The sequence below is a fragment of the Dendrobates tinctorius genome, unplaced genomic scaffold (genome assembly GCF_039654945.1).
Source record: "Dendrobates tinctorius isolate UK_male_01 unplaced genomic scaffold, ASM3965494v1 ptg000057l, whole genome shotgun sequence".
NCBI classification, from domain to species: Eukaryota; Metazoa; Chordata; class Amphibia; order Anura; family Dendrobatidae; genus Dendrobates; species Dendrobates tinctorius.
Genome location: NW_027361725.1, coordinates 31,834,464 through 31,855,370, shown reverse-complemented (window position 1 = coordinate 31,855,370; position 20,907 = coordinate 31,834,464). Strand labels below are relative to the sequence as shown.

Sequence of the window (20,907 nt, the reverse complement as noted above, 5' to 3'; positions counted from 1 at the left end):
CATTCTCCCGCCGATCAGCTCAACAAAACTGAGCCTCTTGTATAAGCCAGCAGCAGCCAACCTGCCAGCAGTCACTCATCTGCCAGTGCCAGGCTGCAAAATCCCACCTCATCCTCCCAGCTCAGCTCCTCACTCCCTGCACAAGGAAGCACTTTGCTCTTCTTTTTTTTATTATTGCTCTTTTTTTTTCTTCTTCTTACCAAATTTTGTATTTTTTCTTGGGGGGGAGGGATTTTTTTTTCCTCTATCGTCTGGATCTTTTTTTTTTTTTTTTTACTTTTGTCATTGGGAAAAAAATAAATAAAAGAGACAGAGATCTATAGGGAGCTGTCAGGAGGAGTTACAGCACAGAGAAAGAGAGAGAGGGAGAAGGGGCTGGAAGATCTGCTGCTCAAGTTGAATCTTCATCACTCTCATCATCATCATCATCATCATCTTCCTCCTCCTCTCCTGCCACCATCCCTCATTCAGCACCTTGACATGCTCTGCCTCTGATTGACATCTCAAGTGGCTGTTCGCCATGAGAATCCCCAGCCTGGGTCCATGTGGCTCTGCTCAGGGCCGACACTAGAGCTCAGTTGGAAGATTTAACAATAAATTACAGGAAGAACATAAAACCAGAAAAAGCAAACATTAAGGAGCACTTTTCCTCTTCAAGCCTGGCACCTCTGTATTCAGCATGAGTGTATGACTGGCATCCTAGTGGAAGAAGCTTTCCTGGAGAGCAACTACTTTTCTGGGGGTTCTTTCACCTTTGCCCCCCCCTTTTTTCCCCCAATTTCCACCAGCCCAAGGACAAGGACAGCCTGAGAATCTGGCAGGAGGGCTAAGGAAACACTCACTATAGGGCGCACTGAGGAGTTTATTGATGGCGCAAAGGGTAGGTGGCAATGTCCTGAGACCAGTGCTGGTGCATGGCATGGAGTGACCAGGGTGGGGGAAGCAGCTTAGGATTCAGTGTGTGTCTATGGGTGTTAATATTAAAGAATGGATGTGAGCGATCAGGGCTTTGTGTGTTGTGTCTCCTCTGCACGCCTCACTCTCTGACACTCTCTTGCACTCTCTCTCACTGACACACACCTCTCTCCCTCTCTCTCTCTCTCTCTCTTTCTTTCTCTCTTTCAGTAGTCAGTCTCCTCATCTCCTACTGCCCTGCTTCCTCCTTCTCTCACATATTTACCCTTTTTTTCCCCCCTTATCAATAATTATTCTTAGATTTTTGGTTTTCACCCCCTTTATACTATTTTCTCTCCTTAGACCTTGCACTTTCTCATTCATATTTTTTTGGGGGGGGATTTGATATTTTTGGATGAGCAGTAAAGACCCCGCACACGCCTCAATGTTCCTGGTAACTCCTCTGTGCAACTCTACCAATTTATTTTTCCTATGGACTCTTTCAGAATTTTTCCTGTAAATTATTTTACATTTACTTTCACTTTCACCTTTTTTTATTTTTTTTTAGTTTATCTGTAGAATATATATATTTTTAGATATACTTATTTGTTCGGTGCCTTTTTTTAAAAATATTTTATGTGTATTATTTGATCATCAATCATTATTATTATTATAATTATTATTTTATTTATCTGTTTTATACATTTAATTTTATTTTATTTTATTTTTTTTGCATTTCATCAATCTATCAGGCCTTTACTATATTTTATATTCCATTGTGTCTCCTCCACTTATTCTTTCTGCATCTGATTGCCTCTCTCTTGTTTTCCTTGATACATTTCTGTCCTTTAATTTCCTCTTTTTCTCTTCTTTCTCTCAGTACGATGAGTTACCGCACTATGCTATGGATGGAGTGGGGGTGCCAACTTCTATGTATGGTGACCCACATGCCCCTCGACCTATCCCACCGGTACACCACTTAAACCATGGACCACCTTTACATGCCAGCCAGCACTATGGAACTCATGCCCCTCATCCAAATGTTATGCCCACCAGCATGGGATCTGCTGTGAACGATGCTCTCAAAAGGGACAAAGATGCCATTTATGGGTAGGTACTTGATCAGACTGGCATGTTTATGTTTACAGAGTGGATGGGTATCTGGAAATGGCAGGAATAACAGTAGTTAGATGATCATTACCCTCTGCACCCCCTATACAAAGCATGCAGGATTTTACACCAACAATGAATTACTTGGGGGAGATAAACATCTCCTAAATGGAATCACAGGGGTGAGAGGAGGAACAGCAGGATTTTAAGGTTTGCAGGGATCCCTTGGCCTGACTGCTGGGGCTGCAGATTCCCAGAGCCCTAAGTGTAACTTCATTAACACACCAAGCCATTAAGGATTAAAGCAGCAAATAAAGAACGGATTAAAAATCAAGCTTGTTTCTATAAGCGGCCAAATCCATCTCCCTGAATAATTGTGGGTTATTCCTCATCCATTTCCACCCGAATTTCCCACTTTCCACCTTTGTTTTGCTATAAGATCGGAGTTTCCTGCACTGTTACATTGTATTTCTTTCTCCAATAATTGTAAATACAAGAATCATTTGTAGGGACGATCAATAGGGACGATCGTCCTGCTCTTACATTATTATTGATGCTGGCATGATTAGCAGTAAAGAGTTTGTATATTTAGCATTGGCTATCCCTGAACTGATGTTGTTTTCTCCGCTTGTATTGGGGGGCGCCCACAGACACCCCCTGTTCCCTCTTCTAGCCCTGGTCTTTGAGAAGTGTGAGCTAGCGACGTGTACCCCTCGGGAGCCCGGAGTCGCAGGAGGAGACGTCTGTTCCTCGGATTCGTTTAATGAAGACATCGCTGTATTTGCAAAACAGGTCATTAAGTATTATGTCCTGCACCCCAATAAGTGCGAGCTGCACCCTGCAACACCCAAACCCCGACTGCTGTATATTGTATACTGGACACAACACACATTCACAATGCTGAGAACACCAGGGACATGGACACTAATAGATTACACACACACACACACTATATATATGTATATATATATATATTGTCTGTGTCATAAATAGTTATTTTTATATATAATGTATCTTTGTGATTTGTGTGAAGTATATGTGTGTGTTTGTGTGCAATGTATAAAATTGTGTTATATATAGATATATAGGTGATATATATGTGTTCATCTGTAATATATATATATGAGTGCAATGTATATGTGTGATACACATATTTACATACATATGTAAAACATAGATAATTGTGTTTCATCTATGTGTGTAAGAGTGAGTAACTGTATGTGTATTCATCAATGTACATGAGAGTGTGCATGATTTCATATGTTGTGTCAATTCATATACAATTTATAGATTACTTTATATTATAATTTTGACATATACCATATATATATATGCAGATTGTAATATAAATATGCATTTATATTATATATGTATGCATATATATGTGTGTGTGTGTGTGTGTAAAAATGAATACTTTTTTTATAGAGAAGTCACATAAAAATGTGTGTGTGTGTATATATATATATATATATATATATATATATATCAGGATATATATATACATATTTACGTTGATGCATTTGTGAGTGTGTGTTATATTTAAAGATATACATATGAAGATATCTGCACTACTTTAGAGCAACCCCTATGCCCACTGCCCCGTAGCCCAAGCAGTGACCAGTGTCTCTCGCCCACAGGTTCGTGCAGAGAAGCCACTGTTCTCCTCCAACCCTGAGCTGGACAATCTGGTGAGTTTGGGTTCCTGATCCACAGAATTTGCAGCTTGGTGTAAAGTTGGAAGCGGCACGGGCGGGCGCGAGAAGCAGCTGCTGTCTGTGGGTTGCAGGCAGTGGTGTCTGCAGGACACGCGTGACAGTGGCACCCTGTGGCACCTGTGGATTTTGGGGATTGTTTTAATGTCTTTGCATAGAAGGACAGTGATGAGAAATCTCAGGGCAGGATTACACCTGATCAGAGTGACTCAACCGTGACCGAGGAATCCACAAAATGCAGGATAATTAAGATTCCCACTGACAACTGGAGGGAGGAAGATCGGGCCTGTGCCGATATAGCAGCGATATCGGTGCAATTCCCTGTATTAAGTACACAGAACTGCTAGAATAATACATCATTACTAATGATTGCACCCGCCTGTATTACAGATGATCCAGGCGATCCAGGTCCTGAGGTTTCACCTCCTGGAATTAGAAAAGGTAAATGGATTCATGTATAACCTCAGAATATCTACTCGAGTTACTAATAGGAGAGTAGTGATAATATGTGATTATAATGTAGAATGCACCAGATTAATATAGTACTATAGTTGTGTGTATATATATTGTGTGCTTGTATATATATATATATATATATATATATATATATATATATATATATATATATATATATTATCCATGCTGTGTCTATTCCATCTAGTGCTCTGTTTAGTTTGTTAGGGTTTGTGCTTCCCCCCTTGTTTTTGTGCTTGCCTTCCTCTGCGCCATCTCTGCCGTCGGGTTCAATTATGCGACTTTCCTGTGGAAATGTAATTGAGCGGAGCTAATTCTCGGCGCTAAAGCTCATTTGTGATGCAGTATCTGTGAGCGGAAAATGTCGCCTAGGAGTAGCCGGAGAAGCGCTGCCATGAGCCGGGTGAGGACGAGGAGCTAACATGCCCGAGGAGATGAAGCTGGACTCGTTCTTTTTTGGATCATGTCCTACGTTTCCTGAGATATAATGTCCGGATTATGGGATATATTTCGCACTGGACTTTATAATGCTGAAACCCTGAAATTGACCTGTGCCCGTGGTCAATAAGTAGGGTGGGCTGTCTTCTCCATGAGTTGCCTCCATTCCACCAAGTGCCACGATAGTCCACTACTCCACTCCACCTGTGCCCACGACTGATTTAATTCCACACATTCATTTCTCCCACCATCTTGTTCACCCTCTCATCTCTTATCCTAACCTCCTTATTTCCTGTCATCTCCTTCCCTTTCCAGGTCCCTTCTTCTTCTTCATCTCTTCTTCTACCATTATTTCCAAAAGTCTCTCCTATCCCCCTTATTTCCATTCCTCTCTTTCTCTTCTCAGATCCCTTCTTTTTCTTCGTTCCACTTCTTTATTCTTCCCTTTTCCCCTCCAGAAGTCTTTTCTAAGCTCCTTATATCCATTTCTATCCTTTCCTTCTCAGGTCCCTTCTTCTTCTCCACTTTTTATCCTATTCTTCTTCTACCCTTCTTGTCTCCAGAAATCTCTTAAACCTCCTTATTTGCGCTCCTCTCCTTCCCTTCTCAGGTCTTTTCTTCTTGTTCTTCTCCTCTTCTTCTTCTACCCTTCTTATCTACAGAAATTTCTTCTAACCTCCTTATCTCCATTCCTCTCCTTCCCTTCTCAGGTCCCTTCTTGTTCTCCTCTTCTTCTACACTTCTTATTTCCAGAAGTTTCTTCTAACCTCCTTATTTCCATTCCTCTCCTTCCCTATTCAGGTCCCTTCTTCTTCTTCTACCCTTCTTATCTACAGAAATTTCTTCTCATCTCCTTATTTCCATTCCTCTCCTTCCCTACTCAGGTCCCTTCCTCTTCTTCTACTCTTCTTATTTCCAGAAGTTTCTTCTAACCTCCTTATTTCCATTCCTCTCCTTCCCTACTCAGGTCCCTTCTTCTTCTTCTACTCGTCTTATTTCCAGAAGTTTCTTCTAACCTCCTTATTTCTATTCCTCTCTCTTTCTCTTCTCAGGTCCCTTCTTCTTGTTCTCCTCTTCTTCTTCTAACCTTATCTACAGAAGTTTCTTCTAACCTCCTTATTTCTATTCCTCTCTTTCTCTTCTCATGTCCCTGCTTCTTGTTCTTCTCCTCTTCTTCTTCTACCCTTCTTATCTGCAGAAGTCTCTTCTAACCTCCTTATTTCCATTCCTCTCCTTTCCTTCTCAGGTCCCTTCTTCTTTTCTTTTCCCTCTTGTCTCTTTCTTCTCCCTCAGCCTTTTCCTTCTCTCCTCTCCCCCTCTCTACTTGTTGCTACTGGGGTCTCCAGAGAATAATATCTGCTGCTGCAATTTCTTTATTGTTTCCTTGCCTGCAACTATTACAGTCTTAATGATAGTTAGTCTTGGAGGACACCGGCTTGTTACTCTTTGCTCCACCATAACACACATGGCCTCTCCCCCTCCCCAGGTCCATGAATTGTGTGATAATTTCTGCCATCGATACATCAGCTGTTTGAAAGGAAAAATGCCCATAGATTTAGTGATTGATGAGAGGGATGGAAGTTCCAAGTCTGACCATGAAGAACTGTCTGGATCCTCCACAAACCTCGCAGACCATGTGAGTCCACTCTCTATTTTTATCATTGCATATTATTATTAGAAATGTGCATTTTTATTCTTATATTTTGGCATTAAATGAGCCCCTTTATAGGGCTTTGCAGTTGTCATTGTGTTGAATGTGCATTAAAAGTTCCTTTTGTGGCGATGTATGTAGAACATATCCTCTATGGCTCGATGACCTCTGGATGTCACATACATGAGCCAGTTGGTTACTCATGGCCTTGATTATTGGATAGACTTAAGTAGTATTGTGTAGGCTTGAGTGAGGTGACGCTGAAGATGTATATTTTATTTCTATGTGAGGGTTTCTTTTTTTATTGGGCACAAGTTACAAGCCAACTAGACGCCTGGAGCCCCATCTTGTAGAGGCTCGTAACCTTTAATGAACCAATAATTGACTTTCTATTAAGGAGAGCTGGAGAGAATTATTAACAGCAGTATTACAGGTTAGGGCATTGATTTCTAACACTTTTAATAATTCGCCACATTAGAATGAGGCTGTGTTTTTTATTATTATTATTATTATTATTATTATTATTATTATTATTATTATTAATTTTATTGAAGGCCTGATACAAGTAGGCTGGTGTGCTAATGGACATGTGAGGTTATTTTGTTGCCATGGCTGTTGTTGTAGTTTATTATTGTTATCTGGGGTGTTATTACGCTTGCAGTCTTGTCATGTGATCACCCACTGTTTAATCCTACTCATTTGTGCTGACTATATTTAGAGAGTTCACTGATTTATAGCCTAGAAATAAATGTGCATCTCACTAAACCAAAGCCTAGGCTTTATATTCACTTTTTCATGGTGACCTGCAAATATTGAGATGCTATATTATGGGACCCCCTGTATGGCGCACCCCATGGTGGGCTTGTGTTTTTTTATGGCATGTATACAATGTGAACTGTTGAGTTCCAGGGCATGTTCATTCTGTGCAAGTCTTCCATGTCTAGTTGTGCTGGTTGCCAAACCTTTGAGGATTTAGGAAGGGATGAACAATAGACAGGATCTGTATATATATTCTGCTGTACATGTATACATCCCCCACTCCTGTGTAAAGTCCAGCTTCCTTTCCCAGTGCAGCCTAAGAGCTGGTGTCCCTCTTAGTGGATTACACACCCGGCCTGTTTAGGGTCTAACAGATGGCAACAGCTAAAGCCAATTTACTCTGCTCCCTGGTAATAAGGGACCTTTTATAGTCCATATTAGCTGCAGGATTTAGGTGACCAGGTCATTCCCAAATGTAACTTTTCCTTTAATTTTCAGCATATACAAATGGACGGAGCAGCCATACAGTAAAACAAATGTTTCAACGTTTAATAAATCTTTTCATAACACACAAAATAATTAATAGACATTTACACTTTTTTTTTTAAATCTCTCAACGTTCCGCTTTTTATACCATTCCCAAATGCACAAGCAATATCGTTTTGCTTCCAACGCCAAATTGCAAAAATTATATTTTAGGCATCCGTCATATAAGCATGATCTAGATCGAGATACTTGAAAATACTGATAATTAATGAAGAAAGACACTTTGCGATTTATTTGCTTCCAAAATTTATTTTTTTTGTAAATTTTAGAAAATTTTTCAGTTCCGGATTAAGGGAAATATTAGCCTTAAAGATAATATTTTATGTGCAAAGAAAATAAAATATTGCTTAATATTATATATATATATATATATTAGAAAAAATATCTATTGTTCTTTTATTAAATTTAATCCACATTCAAACACGATGTCTAAGAGTGATGCAAATTTTTCAAACCTGTTTTGGAATCACATAAAGTTATTGATCGGGAATTGACAAGACAAAAAAAGATTTGTGGACGTTAAATTTTGTATCTTTTTAGTATCACATATTCTAAAAAAAAAAAACAAACAAGTATAATGATAATGTCTAAAGCGTTGTGGAATAAATGATGTGAGCCAAATAAATAAATAAACAGTTAACTTAAGTGATTCTTATTAATTATTATTAAGATCAAGTTGATCCCGTCCATTTCCCAAATAAATAAATAAACAGATAAAATAATTCTTATTAAATAATAAGGTCTGTAAAGCGCTGTGGAATTAATGGCTCTATATAAATGAGTAAAATAAATAAATATCAATACCGTGAAGTCGGATCTGTCCATTTCACGAAAAAATAAACAAACAGATAAATAAAAGAATTCTTGTTATATCATATTAAGATCAAATTGGATCTGTCCATTTCACAAATAAACAGATAAATAAAAGAATTTGTATTAAACATTATTAACCTGTCCATTTCATGGATAAATATGAGCAATGCTTCCACCGGTTTTCTTGGTGTGAGTGTTGACTTCCCCAGTCTCTATGCCTTGATTAATCGCCATACTGCAGCTTCCACCTAATATATTTATGTGATTAGTAAAGCTTGTCTTTTCTGATGTAACCAGAAACAGACCATACTGACTATGGTAAAAAAAAAAAAAAATCTTCACACCACATAAGAGCTGACACTTGAGACGTGTGGTTGACACAGGCGACCCATAGTAAGACATAAAGGCTCTTGTAAAAATAAAAAAATACAAATATATATATATATATAAAAACATAAATGTGGAACCTAAGCGTTGGTCGGGTGTCTGCCTATAGAAAAATAGTTGCCTATTCCTCTACTTGCATTTTTAACAATTGCACTGCTACCTCCAAGTATAATTGTCACTCTCGCTACCACCTAAGTAGTTGTTATTGGACCCAAATACCAATTGTAGTCGCTCGTTCACACTTGTACTCTCAACCATTCGAGAACGCTCTCCACTAAGGCTGGTCAGATACCCAACTCTTAGGCTCTTCAGGCCTATTTTATCCACTGTCTTGACTTCTCAGTGAAACATTAATTGCCTTGTAAAACAATGTATCATAAACAAAGTAGGTAACTTACACCTCTTCACTGACTATCAAATATTTAGGAAAGGGATTACCATGCAAAATTGATTTGCTGTAATAACCGATACCTACGATGCGTGACGCTTCACCTTCTTACGTAGGATACTTTTATTTTTTTTCATTCTTCATCTTCCAAATGTTTCGTGTTTTTGTAAGTGTTGCATGAGTTTAATGCTTCATTTGAGGTTTTTTTTCCTCTTAATCGCATTTTCTTTCATTTTTAAGCTTCTCCCTTTGAATTGTACACATCACGCACTTTCTTCTCTATGGTTGGAGTCACAATGACTTGAAATGCAGAGTATTTATCTAATCCGCATACCTCGCAGTGTTATGCTTCATATGCTTTCATGCAAACGCCTTGTTTCTCACAGATGACAGTCGTAGGCAAACATGGCTTCAGTTTACTACTAGTCCTACTAGGCTTTACTCTGGCAAAGGTTGCTGAGACTTGCAGTTCCACAACAGACAGAGAGCTACAAGTTGTAAAAATAAAAAAGTATTTTATGACATCATGTGTCATACAGGGCATTCATCATTCTCCTGATAGGTGTATATACAGATTGTGTCAGTTTTCTGCTACATCAGGTTTGCCCTAGGTGCGGCGGTCAGCAAAGGTGCGTTTGCTCTGGAGAACAATTCAATAATTGGTTGACATTTTGAAACTTTTTGAATTGCATTTTGGGTTGCGGAAAAACATAGTTGATTGACAGCAAAAAAAAAAATTCAGACATTATAAATTATAATATTTCTTTTGTTATTCTTTGGTTAGATATATGTTTATCTTTCTGATTTTCCAACCGCATGTGCTGGAAGTTTGTTCTACGCGCGCACTACTCTTTTAGTGAACTGCTATGTTCTGACATTGAATTTCCAAGTTTGGTTCAGATTTTTTGGTGCTTTCCTGAACGTATATTATTTATGTATTCAGTGGACAATTGTGGCCCCTATTACTGGTCATTGTAATTCTGATGATGATATGTGTTCCTTCTTAAAGGTAAACTAAGGTCATCCGGACCTGATCATTGATATAGGTAATAGAGGGCGCTCATTTCTCCAAATCAGCAGGAAAATAGCACTAGGTAGAAAAACCAGGCTCATAACTTGTACACTTAGGCCCAGGCCTACAGGATCTGAGGCCGGTTGGTTTAGCCACCATGGATAATGTAGGAGTGTTAATATGATTCTGAATTATTATTGGGCTCACCGTCTTCTGTAATGATATCGCATTTACTATCAGTTACTGATTCACTCCTATGTAAAGTGCATTTGTTGAGGTGGTGATTTTTGTAACAGGTGCTGTCTGAATTTTGCTTCTATGGTTTCGAAAGTAATATAAATTTATATATATATGTGCATCTATGGATCCGAAAGTAATATGAACTAATATACAATTATTGATTGATGTACATATATATATATTTATGGATCCGAAAGTAATATAAAGTAATAAATAAATATAGATAAATTCACTTGTGTGTATATATATATATATATATTTGTACAGTACATATAATTATATAAATATTAGATTTAAATACATCTATCTATATATATATTAATTTATATTACTTTCGGACCCCTAGAAGCAACATTTATTTATTTATTTTGCTCCCTTATATATAGCGTCATTAATTCCACAGCGCTTTGCATACATTATCATCACTGTCCCCATTGGGGCTCACAATGTAATTCCCTATCATGTCGATTCCTTGTATGTCTTTGGAGTGTGGGAGGAAACCAGAGTACCTGGTGGAAACCCACGCAAACACAGGGAGAACATACAAACTCCTTTCCTTGGTAGGATTTGAAGGTAGGACCCCAGCGCTTCAAGGCTGGAGTGCTAACCACTGAGCCTCCGTTCTGCCCTATATATAGTACAGTGCGAACTACTGAGCTAGACAAAATTTATATATATATATATATATATATATATATATATTATACACAGGCAATTAAAATTATTTCTGTTTCAGCCAGTTGCAGCTGTACAAAAAACCATTATGTGAGTGTTAATAAGTCCTATGATAAAGATAAAACCTTTAGAATTAGTTTTAAGATTTCAGTTCTGTAATGTAAATTTTCACCATTTTTATCTATAAAGTTTATTTTTGCCCTTCTCCCAGACACTCAAACATAACGAATTCGCGCTCATTCAGATGTCAGTTTTTCACATACGAATTCTGTTCAATTTTTTGCAACGATTCCTGCTACAGTGTATGGCGCTGTCCACACGCCGCTGTATTTTTGTTCAGCACCAGAACAAGGAGACAAGACCGATTTTGATCTGAGTCATGGATCAAACGCACCAATGCCAGTCTATGTGTGCGTGATCGAGAGTAGAGCCATCACCTCTCACGGCCCACTACATCTCCCATATCCCATGTTGTGGTGCCCCTGCACATCTCCGCACACTTGGGGGCCCCCCATTAGGCTCCTTTGGGCTCTATGCCCCTCTTACCTCCCTGTATGGGCATTGTCTCTATGTGTTGTTTTTTTTAACTGTCAGACAAGTTTATCCAGGTGCAGAATGGTGGCCATAAAACTGCTCATAGTTTACAGTCCAAAGAACCCTCAAAGTTTACATAATGGTTTAAAAAGAACAAGGACACATTATTAAGCCCCATTAATCTAATATTACACCGCGTTCTTTTTAATTTACTTTTTTGTCTCAAGTATAACCTCCTGAAAAATATAAATAGGACTTTTTTTTCTCACCTTTTGCTCCAATAGACGGTAATATAAGTTGGGATTTCAGTGTTATAGTGGCACCTGTAAAAATATTTGACAGGGTGGTGGGGTAGTAAAATTACTTCTAGGCATCAAATTATTATTATTTTTTTGCCCGGGAAGAAGGTTTAGTTTGTCTCAGCGCTAGGTGGTATACTTGGTTGCAAACCATTCAAAAACTTCAGGACAGTCCCTAAAATTTGGGCAATTTTTTACCCTGTACTCAAACAAATTGAAGGCATCCATGATTTTTTTTTGACGCTGAAGAAACTTATTATGACTGTAATTATCAGCATTTTTCCATTTACCATTTACCATGAAGCTGAGGCCTTCATATCTGAATTATGGGCAGTAGATATGGATCACTGATAATCATAGTGATTTATTATGGTTTTCCAATGTGTCCATAAAAAATATTGACTGATAAAATAAAAAGTAAATTTGGCAACTCTAGTGGTATAGGCATAAAATATACATATATATATAGAATAGGTCATAAATAATGCCGCATGTTCCCATATATCAGGCAGTGTAGGCATAAAATATACATATATATAGAATATGTCATACATGATGCCACATGTTCCCATATATCAGGTGGTATAGGCATAAAATATACCTATATATCAAATATATAGAATATGTCGCACATGATGCCATATATTCCCATTTATCAGGTGGCATATATATATATATATATATATATATATATATATATAGAATATGTCATACATGATGCCAAATGTTCCTGTATATAAGGTGGTATAGACATGAAATATACAATATGTCGTACATGATGCCACATGTTCCCATATATCAGATGATATAGACATAAAATATACATATATATAGAATATGTCATATATGATACACAAAGGTCCCATATATCAGGTGATATAGGCATTATATATATATAATATGTTGTACATGATGCCGCATATTCCTATATATATGGTGCTATAGACATAAAATATACATATACAGTGGGGAAAAAAAGTATTTAGTCAGCCACCAAATGTACAAGTTCTCCCATTTAAAAAAATGAGAGGCCTGTAATTGACATCATAGGTAGACCACAACTATGAGAGCCAAAATGAGAAGACAAATACAGAAAATCACCTTGTCTAATTTGGCAAGATTTATTTTGCAAATTATGGTGGAAAATAAGTATTTGCACACCTAAAAACATGCAAGATTTCTGGCTCTCACAGAACTGCAACTTCTTCTTTAAGAGGCTCCTCTGTCCTCCACTCTTTACCTGTAGTAATGGCATCTGTTTGAACTTGTTATCAGTATAAAAGACAAGCAGATTTGTGTGATGAAATCAACTGTGGGTGCAATAATAAGAAAATGGAAGACATACAAGACCACTGATGATCTCCGTTGATTTGGGGCTCCACACAAGATCTCACCCTGGGGGGTCAAAATAATCACAAGAACGGTGAACAAAAATCCCAGAACCACACGCGGGGACCTAGTGAATGACCTGCATAGAGCTGGGACCACAGTAACAGGGCTATCTTCAGTAACACTACTCCACCAGGGACTCAGATCCTGCAGTGCGAGACATGCCCCCCTGCTTAAGCAGTACATTTCCGGGCCCGTCTGAAGTTTGCTAGATTATCCAGAAGAGTATTGGGAGAATGTCATATAGTCTGATGAAACCAAAGTAGAACTGTTTGGTAGAAACAAAACTCGATGTGTTTGGAGGAGAGAGAATGCTGAGTTGCATCCAAAGAACAGCATACCTACTGTGAAGCATGGAGGTGGCAACATCATGATTTGGGGCTATTTCTCTGCAAAGTGACCAGGATGACTGATCCATGTACATGAAAGAATGAATGGGGCCATGTATCATGAGATTTTGAGTACAAACCTCCTTCCATCAGCAAGGGCATTGAAGATGAAGCGTTGATGGGTCTTTCAACATGAAAATGTTCCCAAGCACAGCAGCAGAGCAACGAAGGAGTGGCTTTGTAAGAGGCATATGAAGGTCCTGGACTGGCCTAGCCAGTCTCCAGATCTCAACTTCATAGAAAACATTTGGAGGGATTTGAAAGTTTGTGTTGCCCAGCGACAGGCCCAAAACATCACTGCTCTAGAGAAGATCTGCATGGAGGAATGGACCACCATACCACCAACAGTCTGTGCCAACCTTGTGAAGACTTACAAAAAATGTTTGACCTCTCTCATTGCCAACAAAGGATATATAACAAAATATTGAGATGAACTTTTGTTAATGACCAAATACTTATTTTTCACCATAATTTGAAAAATGAATCTTGTCTTGCCAAATCAGACAAGGTGATTTTCTGGATTTGCTTTCTCACTTTGACTCTCATAGTTGTGGTCTACCTATGATGTCAATTACAGGCCTCTCTCATCTTTTTAAGTGGGAGAACTTGCAGAATTGGTGGCTGACTTTTTCCCTACTGTATATAGAATATGTCACACATTTATTTATTTTACTAATTTATATAGCACTATTAATTCCACAGCGCTTTATAGACATTATTGGTGCTGTCCGGATGGGGCTCACAATCTAAGTTCCCTATCAGTATGTCTTTGGAATGTGGGAGGAAACCGGAGTACTAGGAAGAAACCCACGCAAACACAGAGAGAACATACAAAACTCCTTGCAGATGTTGTCCTTGGTGAGATTTGAACCCAGGACCCCAGTGCTGCAAGGCTGCAGTGCTAACCACTGAGCCACCGTGCCGCCCTATACATGCTGCCACATGTTCCCATATATCAGGTGGTATAGGCACAAAATATACATATATATAGAATATGTCATACATGATGCCACATGTTCCCATATATCAGGTGGTATAGGCATAAACTATACATATGCATAGAATATGTCATACCTGATGCCACATGTTCCCATATATCAGGAGGTATAAACAAAAAATATACATACAGCTCTGGCAAAAATTAAGAGACCGCAGCACAGTTTTATAAAAATCAGCTTCTCTACATGTCTGACAGCCATTCCATTCCAGTGTCAGTTGAATTCCAACCAGAGTGCACCTCATTCTACTTAATGTGCTTCTGATTAGGTGATCACCTGAACCAAATCTTATTTAACGAAAGAAAGTATAAAAAAAACCATGCTGTGGTGTTCACAATCCTCTTGCAATAGGACAAGCTGGATGGCAAAACAAGTGCTAGTAATATCCCAAAAGTAATAGGAATTAGTCAATTACTTCTATCCATGTCAAAGGAGTTGAAAAGAAAAGTCTTGAGTGTGGGAAAGAAGGGCTCAATTCAGGCTTTACAAGCAGAGGGATACAGTGAGCATCATGTTGCCTCCATCCTTAAAATTTCAAAGACAATTACAACAAGGTCAAGGTGCAGACATTGGGGACAGCAAAGCTACAGACCGGCAGAGGGCTAAAAAGACTCTCTACTGACAGGGATGACCATCATCTAATTCAAATGTCACTCAGCAACCACAGGATGACATCAAGTCACCTATAAAAGGAATGGCGAATGGCAGCTAGGGTGAAGTGCATGGCAAGAACAGTTCGTAACAGGGTCCTAGAGGCAGGGCTCAAGTCATGTAAAACTTGAAAAAACCCTTTCATCAATGAGAAGCAAAGGAGAGCCATGCTGAAGTTTGCCAAAGACCAAAAGGATTGGACCATAGAGGCCTGGAGTAAGGTAATCTTCTCTGCTGAGTCTAATTTTCAGCATTGCCCAACACCTGGTCGTCTAATGGTTAGATGGAGACTTGGAGAGGCGTACAAGCCACAGTGTCTTGCATCCACTGTAAAATTTGGTGGCGGATCGGTGATGATCTGGGGATGCTGTAGCAAGGCTGGAATTGAGCAGGTTAATCTTTGCAAAGCACCTATGAATCAAGCCACATACAAAGTTATCCTGGAAAAACAGTTGATTCCTTCTGCTCAGGCAGTGTTCCCCAACTCTGAGGACTGTTTTTTTTTTCCAGCAGGATAATGCACCATGCCACACAGCTAGGTCAATCAATGTGTGGATGAAGGACTACCACATTAAATCCCTGTCTTGGCTAGCCCAATCTCCAGACCTGAACCCCATTGAAAGCCTCTGGAATGTAATCAAGAGGAAGATGGATAGTCACAAGCCATCAAACAAAGAAGAACAGCTTAATTTTTTTTCCAGGAGAGACATAAGGTCACCCAAAAGCAGTGTGAAAGACTGGTGGAAAGCATGCTAAGACGCATGAAAGTTGTGATTAAAAATCATGGTTATTCCACAAAATATTGATTTCTGAACTCTTCCTGAGTTAAAACATTATTATTGTTGTTTCTAAATGATTATGAACTTGTTTTCTTAGCATTATTTGAGGTCTGCAAGCACTGCATTTTTTTTGTTATTTTGACCATTTCTCATTTTCTGAAAATAAATACAAAATTTAGTGCTTGGAAATTCGGAGACGTTGTCAGTAGTTTATAGAATAAAAGAGCAATTTACATTTTACTCAAAAATATACCTATAAAGAGAAAAATCAGACAAACTGAACATTTTGCAGTGGTCTCTTAATTTTTGCCAGAGCTGTATATATAGAATATGTTGTACATGATGCTGCATATTCCCATATATCAGGTGGTATAGACATAAAATATACATATATATAGCATATGTTGTACATGATGCCATATGTTCCCATTTATCAAAGTATCTTGGTTGAAATGATCACATCACCATAAGATTGGTATCAGACTTGGCACAAGTGAGTGCCCCAGACCCCGTCACATATTATTCCCCTGCATAATTGAGGTATACCGTAATATGGCCCCAGCCCCTATCACGTATATATGGTGAGGGTCATTCATAGTTATTACCTTGCGGTGACCTTTTCGGAGGTGTATGGTGTAATCTTTATATTGAGCGTCACATTGTGCCTGCTTTTCAAGTAAGACGGATCATAATAAATTTATAAGAGGCCATTTATTAAACCCTATTAAGGTAATACTTCATTACAGTAGATATAAAATATATTAACCTCTCATAACAGTGATATATTAGGGCCGGTAGGAGCTACAAGAGTGATCCAAGTATAAGGGCTTCCCTTCACTATGTTACAGACACTCTGCACCTATAAATTGTAGGGACGTTGTAGGGACCGTTATTGTCCAGAACTTTAGAAAGATTTCCTTTCGATATAACCACTGCAGCTTATTTACGTGCACTGGGTTACGAGTTTTCTCGCAGTTTATTGTTGATTGTGGTTTAGATACCAATTACTTTATTTGTATTGTACTATAAGGAGTAGGGAATTAGATTGTATCCACACTGCGCCGCTTTATACATCAGAAGCGATAAATGTAACGATCACGGCACGCTGGAAAAATGGCACAATTATACTATAAAATATAATGTACAAACTCTAAATTTATTAATGCATTGCGATTAGTTTTTATTTATTTTTTTTACTATTCTTTTGAAGTTTGTAGTCGCAGTATTGCGACATACATTACGTCTAGTTATGCCGTATATGTGCGACAAGCCTCACAACGTGCAGAGCAGCAATCAGGCCAGGTCATGAAATGTTTATGATGGACACATTTTTTAAAATTATTTTTGGGTATTTTGCAACAGAATTTGAAATGACAGCTTTAACATCTTTAGACCTTTAACATCCCCTCCTTGTGTATGTATATATATATATATATATATATATATATATATATATATATACAGTGGGTGTGGAGAGTATTCAGACCCCTTTAAATTCTTCACTCTTTGTTTCATTGCAGCCATTTGGTAAATTCATTTTTTTCTCTCATTAATGTACACTCTGCACCCCATCTTGACTGAAAAGCCCAGTAATGTAGAAATTTTTGCAAATTTATTAAAAAAGAAGAACTGAAATATCACATGGTCATAAGTATTCAGACCCTTTGCTCAGTATTGAGTAGAAGCACCCTTTTGAGCTAGTACAGCCATGTGTTGTCTTGGGAATGATGCAACAAGTTTTTCACACCTGGATTTGGGGATCCCCTGCCATTCTTCCATGCTGACCCTCTCCAGTTCTGTCAGGTTGGATGGTGAACGATGGTGGACAGCCATTTTCAGGTCTCTCCAGAGATGCTCAATTGGGTTTAGGTCAGGGCTCTGGCTGGGCCAGTCAAGAATGGTCACAGAGTTGCTCTGAAGCCACTCCTTTGTTATTTTAGCTGTGTGCTTAGGGTCATTGTCTTGTTGGAAGGTGAACCATTGGCCAAGTCTGAGGTCCAGAGCACTCTGGAAGAAGTTTTCATCCAGGATATCTCTGCACTTGGCCACATTCATGTTTCTTTAAATGGCAACCCGTCGTCCAGTCCCTGCAGCTGAAAACACCCCCATAGCATGATGCTGCCACCACCATGTTTCACTGTTGGGATTGTATTGAGCAGGTGATGAACAGTGCCTGATTTTCTCCACACATATCTCTTAGAATTATCACCAAAAAGGTCTATCTTTGTCCCCGCAGACCAGAGAATCTTATTTCTCATAGTCTGGGAGTTCTTCATGTATTTTTAGCAAACTCTATGTGGGCTTTCATATGTCTTGTTCCGTCTGGCTACTCTGCCATAAAGGCCCGACTGGTGGAGGGCTACAGGGATAGATGACTTTGTGGAACTTTCTCCCATCTCCCTACTGCATCTGTGGAGCTCAGCCACAGTAATCTTGGGGTTTTTCTTTACCTCTCTCACCAAGGCTCTTCTGACACGATTTCTCAGTTTGGCTGGATGGCCAGGTCTAGGAAGACTTCTAGTGGTCCCAAACTTCTTCCATTTAAGGATTATTGAGGCCACTGTGCTCTTAGGAACCTTGAGTACTGCAGAAATAATTTTCGTAACCTTGGCCAGATGTGTGTCTTGCCACAATTCTGTCTCTGAGCTCCTTGGCCAGTTCCTTTGACCTCATGATTCTCATTTGGTCTGACATGCACTGTAAGCTGTGAGGTCTTATATAGACAGGTGTGTGCCTTTACAAATCAAGTCCTATCAATTTAATTAAACACAGCTGGACTCCAATGAAGGAGTAGAACCATCTCAAGGAGGATCACAACCAAATGAACAGCATGTGACTTAAATATGAGTGTCTGAGCAAAGGGTCTGAATACTTATGACCATGTGATATTTCAGTTTTCCTTTTTAAATAAATTTGCAAAAATTTCTACGTTTCTTTTTTTTTTCCATCAAGATGGGGTGCAGAGGGTACATTAATGAGAAAAAAAAGAACTTTTTTGAATTTACTAAATGGCTACAATGAAACAAAGAGTGAAAAATTTAAAGGGGTCTGAATACTTTCCGAACCCACTGTATGTATATATATATATATATATATATATATACACATACAAACACATGTCAGCTGGATTATTAATATGTACGGTATATATATTTACAATAAATATAGCACAAAAACAGATAAATGTGCAATAAATAAAAAAAAAATTAAAAATATAGCGTTATTTATTATATATATACAGTGGGGGAATAATTATTTGATCCCTTGCTGATTTTGTAAGTTTGCCCACTGACAGAGACATGAACAGTCTATAATTTTAAGGATAGGTTAATTTTAACATTGAGAGATAGAATATCAGAAATATCTAATATATAAAGCTCAGTGTGTGTGTATGTTTGTATGTGTGTGTATGTCCGGGATTGGCATCTGCACCGTCGCAGCTGCAGCCACAAAATTTTGCACAGTCACACGTCTGGACCCTGAGAGCGTCATAGGCTATGTTGTGAGGCGAAATTTTAACCCCGCGCATTCCAATTCACCAAACAATTTGGCCTATTATTCTTATCATTTCTATGGTGTTATCATCCTCCTGTAAAGCTGGAAATAACACAATTTATTACTGTTCCAACACAGACCACCCTCTGACACAGACTGCAGGGGGAGCCCAGTATCACACAGGATAGGATTAGATACACGGCTCAGCAGTCAGTATCACACAGGATAGGATTAGATACACAGCTCAGCAGTCAGTATCACACAGTAGAGGAGACACATGGCTCAGCAGTCAGTATCACACAGGATAGGATTAGATACACAGCTCAGCAATCAGTATCACACAGGATAGGATTAGATACACAGCCCAGCAGTCAGTATCACACAGGATAGGATTAGATACACGGCTCAGCAGTCAGTATCACGCAGGATAGGATTAGATACAAGGCTGAGCAGTCAGTAACACAGGATAGGATTAGATACACGGCTCAGTAGTCAGTATCACACAGGATAGGGTTAGATACACGGCTCAGCAGATGGTATCACACAGGATAGGATTAGGTACACTGCTCAGCAGTCAGTATCACACAGAATAGGATTAGATACACTGCTCAGCAGTCAGTATCACACAGGATAGAATTAGATACACGGCTCAGCAGTCAATATCACACAGGAGAGGATTAGGTACACAGCTCAGCAGACATTATCACGCAGGATAGGGTTAGATACGCAGCTCAGAAACAGGATGTGCCAAAGGAGAGGACATTTTCATTCCAAGAATTCCACTCATTCCATCTGATTTGTTTTTTGATTTTAAGCGCCTCCAGTTTCCAGTTCAACTGCTATTTGCAATGTCCATTAACGATGCTCAGGGACAGTCCTTGAAAGTAGTAGGGATCGATTTGCAATCTCCATGCTTTTCTCATGGTCAACTTTAGGTGGTCTGTTCAAGAGTAGGAACTGCCAAAAATCTGTTCATCTTTGCACCGAGAGGAAAAACCAATAATCTTGAATGAGTTGAAAATAAAATACTATCAATACTTGGGTAATTGTTTAGTTAATTTGTGTTGCAAATCTGTAGTGTTGAATATATGATGTGAAATCTTTTTATGTGCAATATAATCATTATAATTTGTTATAACTAACTACAGTTGGTTACTATGCCCAGGCAACGCCGGGCTCTTCAGCTAGTAAATTTATATAATTTCTACAATGTGATTTTCTGGATTTTATTTCTGATATTCTATCAATGTTAACATTAACCTACCCTTAAAATT

At 38.6% G+C, this 20,907-nt stretch overlaps 1 protein-coding gene across 7 annotated transcripts in view; it reads left to right on the top strand.

The window, feature by feature from the left end:
• The first annotated feature begins 262 nt into the window (after positions 1 to 262).
• Positions 263 to 20,907, top strand: part of MEIS2 (Meis homeobox 2) — a 203,823-nt gene continuing 183,178 nt past the window's right edge. The window contains exons 1-6 of one of the 7 annotated variants that reach the window (XM_073577884.1): positions 263 to 880; positions 1,775 to 2,004; positions 2,655 to 2,796; positions 3,642 to 3,692; positions 4,107 to 4,157; positions 6,115 to 6,264. In XM_073577884.1, coding sequence (XP_073433985.1) covers positions 869 to 880; positions 1,775 to 2,004; positions 2,655 to 2,796; positions 3,642 to 3,692; positions 4,107 to 4,157; positions 6,115 to 6,264 — 636 coding nt within the window. In that variant the 5' untranslated portion in view covers positions 263 to 868. Of the gene's footprint in view, positions 881 to 973; positions 1,411 to 1,774; positions 2,005 to 2,654; positions 2,797 to 3,641; positions 3,693 to 4,106; positions 4,158 to 6,114; positions 6,265 to 20,907 lie in introns of those variants that run through there. The other 6 variants (XM_073577887.1, XM_073577885.1, XM_073577888.1 and 3 more) reach the window with 6 other exon arrangements.